The sequence below is a fragment of the Aquarana catesbeiana genome, linkage group LG06 (genome assembly GCF_042186555.1).
Source record: "Aquarana catesbeiana isolate 2022-GZ linkage group LG06, ASM4218655v1, whole genome shotgun sequence".
Taxonomy (NCBI): domain Eukaryota; kingdom Metazoa; phylum Chordata; class Amphibia; order Anura; family Ranidae; genus Aquarana; species Aquarana catesbeiana.
Window position 1 is genome coordinate 342908508 of NC_133329.1, and position 12315 is coordinate 342920822.

Consider the following 12315-nt stretch of genomic DNA (forward strand, 5'->3'; position numbering starts at 1 on the left):
GCTCTGCATCAGCGGAGCAGACATGGACATGTCAACCGCCTGATCAGCAGAGAGATCCCCTGCTGACCTGGCGGATATGCTGGCGTACCCCCCCCCCAGTGTAAAAGGGGCCAAATAGTTGTGTCTCCATGAGTTTCCTTTTCCCATTCATTCTTGATTTTTTCACCTATTGATCCTGCCAGTAAAACACTTCCTGTTCTAGAGTGACAACTTTCACTCACTGTACTATACTTGCCTTTCCTTCACTTACATTTAATCCTCCCAGTGAGCCCCACCTGGTATTAATCTCTCTCCAGCCCCTTCATCCTTCTCCCCTCTGCTCACATCCATCCCTCTCTGACCACCTTACTCCACCACTGACATCTATTTCTCCCAGCAAGTTATTCTCAAACACTGGATATTGATCCCTCCCCGACCCCTTCATCGCCCACTCTTCCTGAAATCCATCCTTCCCTGGACATCTCACGTTTTCTTCACTGACATCCATTGCTACCTCACTGCCTCATCCTTCTTCTACTGGCATCCATCCCTACCCTGACCACTTCACCTACCCCATCCACTGACATCTACGCTGTGTCAGCAACCTCCACTTTTTGCTGGTATGATATAACCTCCCCACTGATGCCATTAATTTCTTTCTCGAACATCACGGGACACAGAGCCACAGTAATTACTGATGGGTTATATCGGGTATTACTGGTGATTGGACACTGGCACACCCTATCAGAAAGTTCAACCCCCTATATAATCCCTCCCCTTGCAGAGATACCTCAGTTTTTACGCCAGTGTCTTAGGTGATGGACGTGTAAAGATGTCCTGTGCTGAGCTCCAAAGGGGAATATCCTATATCCTATACTGGGGCAAGCCAGGCGAACCGGATCCATTCAAAGTGTTCTTTCATGGCCGAATTGGATGGTACCCGGGCCTCGTGTCTGAAGAAACGAGGTTTTACCTGTAACGCTTCTCTTTTTAGAGAGCTGGACCCTGCATATTAGAAAATTGGTTTTCTAGCCGGGTGCTTTACAGGTCCAGAACTGCAGGATCCCCCTATTCGTAGGGGGGCCCAGTCTCTGACGTTTTTTTCAAACGGAGCCCACCGTGAGAGGTGAAGATTGGGTCTGTGTAAACTGAACCCTGCGGCTGGATAAGGTAAGAGGAGATTCCACAGAATTTTTTAATTCTAGTAGGTTTTCTCCTTTAAGGTAAATGCATGCTATGCCTATTGTGACCACCGGGGGGCTGCCAAGAGCACATACCTTCACATGCTGAGGTCTGTCTCAGTGTTCATGCTTCACAGCGTCTCCGGCTCAAGGTAGGATGGATGGGGGGATTTCTCATGATTGAATGTTCCCCCTAGGCTAGGGGGAGGCCACAGGGGTCTAGACAGCGGTTATACCGCTTGGGCACCGCCGCCCCTGCCGCCATTGCTGCCATTGCTGTTTTCAGGCAGGCCCTTCACTACCAGCCTCTCTCCCTCCTCCCCCTCCCCCAGCCTTCCTCCATAGCGTTTCCGGAGGGTCGGCCAGCGCGGGAAGCGCTCGTTTTTTCGAAATTCGAGCGGGGGGGGGAGGGGGGTGGTAGAGGGGGGGGGCGGGACGTCAGCACAGGTGCTTAGACTCCCACTCAGGCCAGCTTCTGGCTATTAAAGCACTCTGTACAGGTGCACACAGCCTTTGGAGGGACACAGGGCTGACGGTCGCATGTAAGGTGGGACACAGTCATTCTCCTAGGCAGCATTTACTAAGTAACACCAGACTGAGCATTGGGTAGCAGGGCTTTTAGCCAGACTACATCGCTCAGCAGTCAGTGTTCATTTTGTGATATCTCCACCTTGTTGCTTTGCACTATGGGTAGAAGAGGTTCAAACACCCCCAAACCAGAGACACTAGGAGATCTCGTTCAGGTTCTGAGGACCCCCTGTCAGCAGCATCCTCCCCCCCTGAGGGGCCAGGGATGGCTAGCCAGGGAGAGCCATTGGGGTCAGGGGCTATACCTGCCTCTGGCACGTCAGCCCCTGTATACATTACACAGGAGGTTTTTTCCTCAGCTATTAATGGTTTAGAGGAAAAAGATTAATGGCCGTGATTACGTCTTCACTTGGTGGAAGAAAACGCACTAGGCCTTCCTCTGTTTCCCAAGACCCTCAGGAAGAAGAGCTCAGGGATAAAGGAGACGAATCCCTTTCAGAGGATCAGGATGGGACGGATGATTCCTCTTCGGAGGAATCAGGTGGAGAGGGACCCTCTGCGACTTCCCAAGAGGAGAAAGTCTTAGTGCAGATCATTACTGGATTGGTCCGCTCCACATTTATATTGCCCGTACCTGAAACTGTTAAAAAATTCCTCTTCTGCTTTGGGGTCACTGAAACCTTCTCAAGCAGCACAGGCTTTTCCTGTTCATAATTTACTTGAAAAGCTCATTTATTCTGCGTGAGATCACCCAGACAAACGTTTTTTTCCGCCGAGAAAGTTTTCAACACTTTATCCGATGGAAGAAAAGTTTATTAAAATGTGGGGAATACCGGCCATTGATGCCGCCATTTCCTCCGTAAATAATAGTCTGACTTGTCCTGTAGACAATGCTCAGATGCTCAGGGATCCTGTAGATAAAAAGATGGAATCCCTATTGAAGGATGTTTTCTCCTTAGCAGGTTCAGTGGCTCAACCTGCAGTAGCAGCAATTGGAGTCTGTCAATACTTAAGAGACCATGTTAAACAGGTCGTCAAAGTATTACCTGAACAGCAGGCCCAGGGGTTTGCTAACCTTCCTGCGGCCTTATGTTACGTTGTTGACGCCATCAGAGATTCTATCGTGCAAACCTCTCGTCTTTCTCTGGGGTTGGTGCATATACGTAGAATCCTATGGTTGAAAAATTGGTCAGCCGAAGCACCATGTAAGAAGCTCCTGGTGGGGTTTCCATTTCGTGGTGAAAGGTTGTTTGGAGAGGACTTGGATAGCTATATCAAGAGAATCTCTTGTGGGAAAAGCACTCTCTTACCTGTTAAAAAGAAGAGTAAGCGTCCCTCTTTCAGACGGACTCTCCCCAGCGCCTGGGGCTTCAGCCTCCAGGCAGTCTCGACGGCCTCCTCCGTCTGGGACAAGAGTCAACCCCAGGGACAGAAGAAGTCCTGGGGGAAGAAGCCTACTAGGCAAAACACTAAGACCTCTGCATGAGGGGGCGCCCCCGCTCGCTTGAGTGGGGGGAATACTGCGGCAGTTCTCGGGGCTCTGGAAGGAGGATTTCCAGGACAGATGGGTAATCTCCACGGTAACCTTTGGGTACAAGCTGGAGTTTCAGGAATTTCCCTCTCCTCAGTTCCTCAGATCAGGTGTTCCCAGAGACCCAGAAAAGAAGCAGTTGCTCCTTCTAGCGTTAGAGCGACTTTTGTCGCAGGAGGTCATTATGATGGTTCCCGCAAAGGACCAGGGATTGGGCTTCTATTCCAACCTTTTTACGGTCCAAAAACCAAATGGGGATGTCAGACCCATTCTGGATTTAACGGATCTGAATCGATTCTTAAGGATTCAATCCTTCCTCATGGAATCAATTCGGACAGTAGTCTCCACCCTGCAGGGAGGAGAATTTCTGGCATCAATAGACATCAGAGATGCATATCTGCATATGCCCATTTTTCCTGCTCATCAGAAGTTTCTGCGCTTCGAGATAGGAGGGCGCCATTTCCAGTTTGTGGCTCTGCCCTTTGGGATAGCCACTGCACCTCGAGTGTTCACAAAGATCTTGGCTCCTCCTCTGGCCAGATTAAGGGCTCAGGGTATAGCTGTCATAGCATACCTAGACGACCTGCTACTGATAGACCGTTCGGTAGCCTCTTTGAACGGAAACTTGAGGACCACAGTCAGGTATCTGGAATACCTGGGTTGGATCCTCAACTTAGAAAAATCTTTCCTAAAACCAGTAAGAAGACTTTAGTATTTAGGTCTGATCATAGATAGAAGCCAGGAGAAAATATTTCTACCCCAGGCAAAGATCGCTGCTTTAAGAGAGCTGATTCTGGCAGTCAAGTCCAAGAAGGGTCCTTCTGTCCGCCTTTGTATGAGACTACTAGGGAAGATGGTGTCTTCATTCGAAAGCAGTTCCCTATGCACAGTTTCATTCAAGAATGCTGCAACACAGTATTCTGTCGACCTGGAACAAGAAGGTTCAGACATTAGACTTTCCGATGCACCTGTCGCATGCGGTGCGTCAGAGCCTCAATTGGTGGCTCATACCCGAAAACCTGCAGAAGGGGAAATCCTGTCTACCGGTGGTAACAACAGATGCCAGTCTGTCAGGTTGGGGAGCAGTTCTGGAACAGTCTGCGGTTCAGGGGATGTGGTCCAAGACAGAGAGGACCTTACCCATCAACATTCTGGAGATCCGGGCGGTATATCTAGCCCTAAAAGCCTGGACTCTCAGGATACAGGGCTGACCGGTCAGGATCCAGTCCGACAATGCCACAGCAATGGCTTATGTCAATCATCAGGGAGGCACCCGGAGCCGAGCTGCTCAAATGGAGGTGAACCAGATCTTAGTCTGGGCAGAGATGCATGTGCCATGCATATCGGCAGTTTTTATTCCAGGGATAGAGAACTGGCAGGCGGACTATCTAAGTCGCCAGCAGTTACTCCCAGGGGAATGGTCTCTACACCCCGACGTCTTTTGGGCCATATGCCAAAGATGGGGGGTCCCAGATGTATCTTTGCTCTTTGATCTCTTTGCATCCCGATTCAACAAAAAGTTAGACAGATTTGTGGCAAGGACGAGGGATCCTCTTGCATGCGGGACGGATGCGTTGGTGATTCCGTGGCATCAGTTCTCACTGATTTACGCATTCCCGCCTATTCTGCTACTGCCACGACTCCTTCGCAGGATCAGGCAGGAAAGGAAGTCAGTACTTCTGGTGGCCCCCGCTTTCAACGGCCACTTGCTTTGCATTCTTTGGTCCGAAACTTTATACAGGGGGTGATGCGTCTTAATCCTCCGGTTAAAGCGCCCCTGAAACCCCTGGGACTTGAACTTGGTCCTGGCTGTGTTACAGAAACAGCCTTTTGAACCAATAAGTCAGATTCCTTTGGTCTTGTTGACAAGGAAGTTAATTTTTCTGGTGGCCATCTCTTCTGCTAGAAGAGTTTCAGAATTAGCAGCCCTTTCCTGTATGGAGCCTTATTTGATTATACACAAGGATAGAGTGGTACTGCGCCCTCATCCTAGTTTTTTGCCGAAGGTGGTTTCTGATTTTCATTTAAACCAAGACATTGTTCTGCCTTCCTTTTTTCCAGATCCCTGTTCTCCGGAAGAGAGATCACTACATTCGTTGGATGTAGTAAGAGCAGTCAAGGCCTATCTCGAGGCAACTGCTCAGATTCGCAAAATAGATGTTTTGTTCGTGCTGCCAGAGGGTCCCAATAGAGGAAAGGCAGCGTCAAAAGCTACCATTTCTAAATGGATTCGACAGTTGATTATTCAAGCTTACGGTTTGAAACAGAAGATTCCTCCGTTTCAGATCAAGGCACATTCCACAAGGGCTATTGGTGCTTCTTGGGCAGTGCATCACCGGGCTTTGATGGCTCAGATCTGCAAGGCCGCAACCTGGTCTTCAGTCCATACATTCACCAGATTCTATCAGGTGGATGTGAGAAGGCATGAGAATATCGCCTTTGGGCGTAGTGTGCTGCGGGCAGCGGTACAGGGTCCTCAGGTCTGATTGCACCCTACTTGGTAGTGGTCCCCCCCCAGGTAGCATTGCTCTGGGACATCCCATCAGTAATTACTGTGGCTCTGTGTCCCGTGATGTTCGAGAAAGAAAATAGGATTTTTTAAAACAGCTTACCTGTAAAATCCTTTTCTTTCGAAGGACATCACGGGACACAGAGGTCCTGCCCCTCTTCTAATACACTATATTGATTGGCTACAAAACTGAGGTATCCCTGAAAGGGGAGGGATTATATAGGGGGTTGAACTTTCTGATAGGGTGTGCCAGTGTCCAATCACCAGTGATACCCTATATGACCCATCAGTAATTACTGTGGCTCTGTGTCCCGTGATGTCTTTCGAAAGAAAAGGATTTTACAGGTAAGCTGTTTTAAAAAATCCTATTTTTTTTTTGACCATCCTTTCCAAGTCGATTCATCTTCCCCCATTGACATACTTTCCTCCTCGATTTGTCACCCAATCCCTCCAATAAAATTCATCCCTTCCCAGCCACTTCACTTCACTACCCCTCCCCTTTGCTGGGCATTCATTCTCCCTTCTCTCTCACAACCACCTCATCCCTGCTGACATCCCTTCCTCCCTGAGCACCTTACTTCACCCTCTGCACTCCTTTTCTGCAGATTCGATCTGTTAAAACTGTTCTTGAACATTATTTGTAATATCTCCACCCTTGCCTGTCCTGTAATGAACTTATTTTTGCTAATGACTTTTTAAAGGACTATCCTTTTGCCTTTTTGGATATACTACCTAAACCACGTGGCTCTTGTGATCTTTTGGTTGTGGGCTGCTGGTGCTGCATAGACATTTCAGAACGTCCCTGCTGGGTAATGCCGTCTAGGCTCTAGACATACGCACCTCCATTCCCATTCCTATCTTTGTAAGGATTTTAAAGGTAGTGAAGTGTGGGGCTAGTAACCCACATGATGAACACCAGAGCCATGTGGTTTGTTAAGATTATTTGATAAAGCTCCTTGCGGATGTTGGACTCTAAACCGTGGGTTCACTTATCCTGTGGTGTACTGTTGTTTGTAGATGACAGATCAAGTTTAAAGGGCAAATAAGCAGATTTGCTTTGAGCAATAATTCCTGAATAACTATATTTATTTCAGCTTGTAGTTTTTATGATGTTTTTATGTTATTTTTTTTCCCCCACCAGACTTGAAAACAGTCTTTTGGGTTTGGCAGATGCTAAAATTCATCACAGGCGATTATTGCAAATTCTTAAAAGTATGGCTGTAGCCAACTGTAAACATCCCGTCCTGATTCACACGTAAGTTTATTTTCATCTAGATCCTCTGATGCCATTTTTTTTTCGTTGGTCATTTAGACAACTCTAGTCTCCAAAAGACTATACAAAGGTGTATAATGGAAGCTTGTTATAGAGCTGTGCAATTTAGCTATTTTTATGTGTTTATGAACTGTGACTGAATTCCTTTTGCACATATGTGTTTTCCTTGGTGTGTGTGAGGTGAGGTTGATTTAAAGCGATACATCAGTTAAAACTACAAATTATACTTTTAACCACTTGACCCCCAGGCCAATTCTGACATTTCTCACATACATGTAAAAATCAGCATTTTTTGCTAGAAAATTACTTGGCACCCCCAAACATTACCTATTTTTTAGGCAGAGTCCCTGCAGAATGAAATGGTTGTTGTTGCAATTTTTCATGTCGCATTATATTTGTACACTTTAATGAATTAGTGCTCACAAACATACAGTACCCAATTTTTTGGTAAAAATAAAAGATGCGGTTACACCAAGTAAAAAATACCAAACATGTTACACTTTAAAATTGTGTAAGTCTGTGGAATGACGACAAACTATCTAAAAAATCTCCTTGGGCAACGCTTTCAAAATTATTATTATTATTATTATTATTATTTATTCAATGTTATTATTATTATTTTTTTTTTTTTCTTACACCGTACCTTTTTTTTTTTTTTTTTAATTTAAAATTTTTTGACCAACTTTATTCCAAGGGATGAACAACATCCCTTCTGATAGCATGGGCCGTGACTTCTTTAAGGAGAGATTTGGGGTCTTTTATATCTCTCCCCTGGCTCCCAAAGCATTTGATGAAACCTAGTTTGGTTTCATTAGATGCTTTAGAAGCCAGTAATGGCTTGCAAACAAGCAAACCAAAACTGGAAGGGACGAAACCCTTCCCGCTTCCGGTTTCTGAACTCACAGAGGGGGTAGAATAATGTCGGTTCGTCTCACTCTTTGCAGTGCAGCTGAGGCCACCGGCCCCTGGTCTGCGGAAAGCGGAGGTGGGAGGAGGTCGCCTGTAATAATGATTAAATGACTGTATAGCCGCTCAAATCACTTTTACAAGATAGGGAAATGCCTCCTGTAACAGGATCATGGTTGAATGTTCAACCATAATCCCTGTATAACCACCTCAATACGAGGAGATATTATATATTATATTTAATTGTAATGTGTATGTAATATATAGCGATATTGAGGTGGTTGAACTGTTTTGTGGTACACAGCCTGCCCACTGTATATCTTTCATTTTCACCCATGTACACCTCTTCTACACTCTGCCGCCCTGCTAGCTATGTTCCTATAGATGCCAGTGTCATTATTCCTTGCTTACCTTAAAAAGGAACTGCAGTCTGCTCACATAATTTGTAATAAAAACATCTTTACCATTCTAAAGCTTCCCTCCAACCACCTTGCATATTATTTTATATATGCTGTGATTCTGTACTTGCCAAATATGTTGCAGAAATCTCCCTTCACTGAATCTGGCTGCAACCATTTTAACTGTGGGCAGCTGAAGCTGCTGCCTGTTCACTTCCTGGATTTACACAGAGGCACATCTCCAGCTCTGCAGCCCTGCAGCTCTCAATGGCCCTCTTATGACTCATCCCCCCATCTTCCTGGCAAACTCTCATGAGAGTGAGAGAGCTGTGCATGATGTCATAAGCCTAGGCTTTTCACCAGACAAGAAACAGTGGGCTGTATAAGGTATTTACTGGCAGAAAAAAAGGTTTTACTATCCAAGGTTAAAACAACAAGGGCAGAAGATTTAATGGATGGAAAGTTGAAAAAAATGACTGAAGTTCCACTTTAAATCTGAGTCAGTGAAAATGCAGGACTGCGTGTTCTTGGGTCAAGTAATATCCTCCGAGTATAATTGCATCTGCAGCATTGTCTACAGACATTGGATGATAGTAGGAAGGTTGCAAAGCATAGGACATTATGCACAGAAAAATTGTAAAACCTAAACCTGTCTGCAAAAAAAGAAAAATGATTGGACTAATGTGAAAAGGATTTGCCTAACCTTGAAAAATTCTGCCCATATTTTTTTTTTTCACCAGATGAGTTTTCATTGTCATTTCACAACTTTTAACAATTGGAGCACTCCAAACAAACATACGAAACATTATAACAATAGACTGCTTGTCAACAATGTCTGTTATAGTAACACATCCATAAATTTTAGCAACATCATACCCTCAACCTGTATTGACTTTATTAAACAGACGCTTGTCATTCTGACCAAATTTTGCTTAATAAAGTGACTTCCAATTATTACCTGTTCTATCTAGTGGTCATAATGTGGTGGTATATTTTTTTCTGAAATATCTCAATCAGAAAAAATACTGCAATAAAGTGGATGTAAACCCTCACATATACCCAGTGAAGTGAACAGTCTCAGATGATACACAGAGATAACAAAAATCGCCCTACATAGGTTTTACTTGTTTATCTGCAATATTCTCTTCCTTACACCCCTTCAAAAGTGCAGTTCATGTTAAAAATCTTTCTTCATTTTCGTCTTTCAGCAGCATAGAGGAGGGGGCGGACAGGCTGCAGTTACAGTGATGATAATTGGAGAAAAGGCACACACCCCCCCCACACAGCAGAAGAACATTGTTCTGAATAGACCAGCTCAGTTCTAAGCTCTCCCTCCTGACACAAATTGATCTCATGTGTCAGAGAACTTGTCAGAAGTGACTTGTGCTGTTAACAGAGGAAAGGAGCACCAGAGAGAAATGACACTAGGCTGGGTTCACACATATGCAATGCTGGAATCGGCGTGATTCCTGTGTGGGTTCCCGCATTGCATGTCTCTTGCAGGCAGTTCACACTGCCCTATGCAAACCGCTGTGGGTGTCAATACAAAGTTAATGACACCCTCAGATCGGTTCACAGATCTCGGGGCAAACTGTGAAATGGTGCAGGAATCGGATCACATGGGTGTGAACACCCTTGCGACCCAGTTCCAGTGCAGACCAAAAAAAGGGTCCTGCGCCATTTTGGTCCAAATGCGATGCAAATTCAGCAATACCATCTGGCTGAATTTGCATTGCACAGACATCGCATGTGATCTTCACAACAATGCGGTGCGAATCACATGTGATGTCTGACATCGCTATAGTGTGAACCCAGCCTTAGAGCTTTGCAGAGAGATAAGTAAACAATGCAGATATGTGCTTTGCTCAAATTCCATGGCTGAGGTTTACAACCACTTTAAGGCCACTAGATAAAGCTAACAATCATAGGAAATCACTGTATTAAAGGAGAAGTCCAGCCTGAGCTTGTTTGGCTGGGCTTTTCTTATGGGTCACAGGAGTGCAATTCGTTTTGCACTCCTGTGTTCCATTTTCAGCAGCAAGCTGTCTGAAGTCCGCTCTCTGCTGACGTCACACAGATTAGTCCAGGTACCATGTCATCCTGACTCTGGAAGTCTGGATCCGCCCGGTGGCCTGGACTGATGGCCATCTCAGCCTCTCAGCGAGCCGCTGAGACAGCCACTCCCCGCCCAGAGCTCAGAGCTCCAGTGAGCGTGGAGGAGCAGAGCAGGAGACCTTCTTTTTGACAGTCAGCAGCTCTCCCCTCGGGGAGCCGAGAGAACTGAACCATCGGCGGTGTTTGATCGCTCGGTTCTCAGTGAAGAGGCGCCAGGGGACAGATGCAGCATCCACCTAGGTAAGTATGATTATGGGGGAAAAAAATTCTCTCTTTTACGCAAAATAAATCCATAATTTTTCAAGACTATGTGAATTCTTGTTGCTTTTGTCTAACATTTTCTTTTTTTTTAACCCCAACGTATATATCAATGCAGCATAATATTTAAAAAAAAAAATACCGTCCACAGAAGTGCAATTTGCTGGTGTTAAACTGATATATGTTTTTTGCTTATAATACTACTTTAACCACTTCAGCCCCGGAAGGTTTTACCCCCTTCCCGACCCCAGAGCACTCGGCACTGCGTCGCTTTAACTGGTAATTGCACGGTCATTCAATGCTGTACCCAAACAAAATTTGCATCCTTTTTTTCCCACAAATAGAGCTTTCTTTTGGTGCTATTTGATCACCTCTGCGGTTTTTATTTTTTGCGCTATACACAAAAAAATGTTTTTACTTTTTGCTATAATAAATATCCCAAAAATGTTTTTAAAAAAAACTAATTTCTTCTTCAGTTTAGGCCAATATATATACTTCTACATATTTTTGGTAAAAAAATCGCAATAAGCCTATATTGATAGGTTTGCGCAAAAGTTATAGCTTCTACAAACTATGGTAAAGATTTATGGCATTTTTATTTTTTTTACTAGTAATGGCGGTGACCTGCAATTTTTAGCGGTATTGCAACATTGCAATGGGCAGATCGGACACTTTTGACACGTTTTTGGGGCCATTGACATTTATACAGCAATCAGTGCTACATAAATGCACTGATTACTGTATAAATGACACTGGTAGGGAAGGGGTTAACACTAGGGGGCAATCAAGGGGTTAAATGTGTGTTCCCTCAGTGTGTTCTAATTGTATGGGGATAGGACCGAGTAGGAGAGGAGACATATCGCTGTTCCTACTTACTAGGAACAAATGACATGTCTCCTCTCCTGACAGCACAGGGATTTGTGTTTACACACACAAATCCCTATGCTGGCGCTCGTGCACGCGATTGCTCCCACCGGCCACACGCATCGGGTCCCCTGCCATGCAGCGGGTGCATGCCCTCTGGCAGGTCTTAAAGGAACCCCGTACCCATATGGGGTTTCACGCAGGGGAGCCATTCTGCCCCCATAAATACAAGTGAGCCGGTCAAGAACCGGTTAATAGTTTGGAGATTATGAAACATTTTGCTGTGTTTTGAGTTTTTCTCCTAATCTGTTCTTTAGGATTTTTTCCTCGGTAATGAAAAATTTGGATCTCTACAGGTCAACACATCTATGCACAATAGCAAAGGCAGTGGTATCTTTGTCATGCCACAATGATGACTTGTTTGCAGATTTACAACAGCACTTAATATGGTATGTATGGCGTTGTCTTTTTTTTTTTTTTTTTTGTCTCAGTTGAAGTATAAATTGCAAACTAGTTAAAGAGAAGTCTAACTTTTGGAGAGCTGCAAACAATATTAATATCCAAAGTAAACTCGCCCATCCATGCATGTCTCCATACTTTTGAGATCACTTTGAAAAAACACTCTAGCATTTCTAGCCATTGCTATATTGCGTAAGGCAGAAAAAGTCCTCAGCTGTGAACACTTGTGCTTGTAAAAATGCTTTTCAATCTTGTGCAGATTCGTGAAAATACCGCCACCGACAGCAGTACAAGCCGCACACCTTGCACAGTGG

At 44.9% G+C, this 12315-nt stretch overlaps 1 protein-coding gene across 6 annotated transcripts in view; it reads left to right on the forward strand.

Annotated features, from left to right (window-relative positions):
- LOC141147019 (FAST kinase domain-containing protein 1, mitochondrial-like) overlaps window positions 1-12315 on the forward strand; it is an 88092-nt gene that overhangs the window by 24948 nt on the left and 50829 nt on the right. For 5 of the 6 annotated variants that reach the window (XM_073633957.1, XM_073633959.1, XM_073633955.1 and 2 more), the window contains 2 exons: window positions 6870-6983; window positions 11860-11991. In XM_073633957.1, coding sequence (XP_073490058.1) covers window positions 6870-6983; window positions 11860-11991 — 246 coding nt within the window. The remainder of the gene's footprint in view (window positions 1-6869; window positions 6984-11859; window positions 11992-12315) is intronic. The other variant, XM_073633960.1, reaches the window with a different exon arrangement.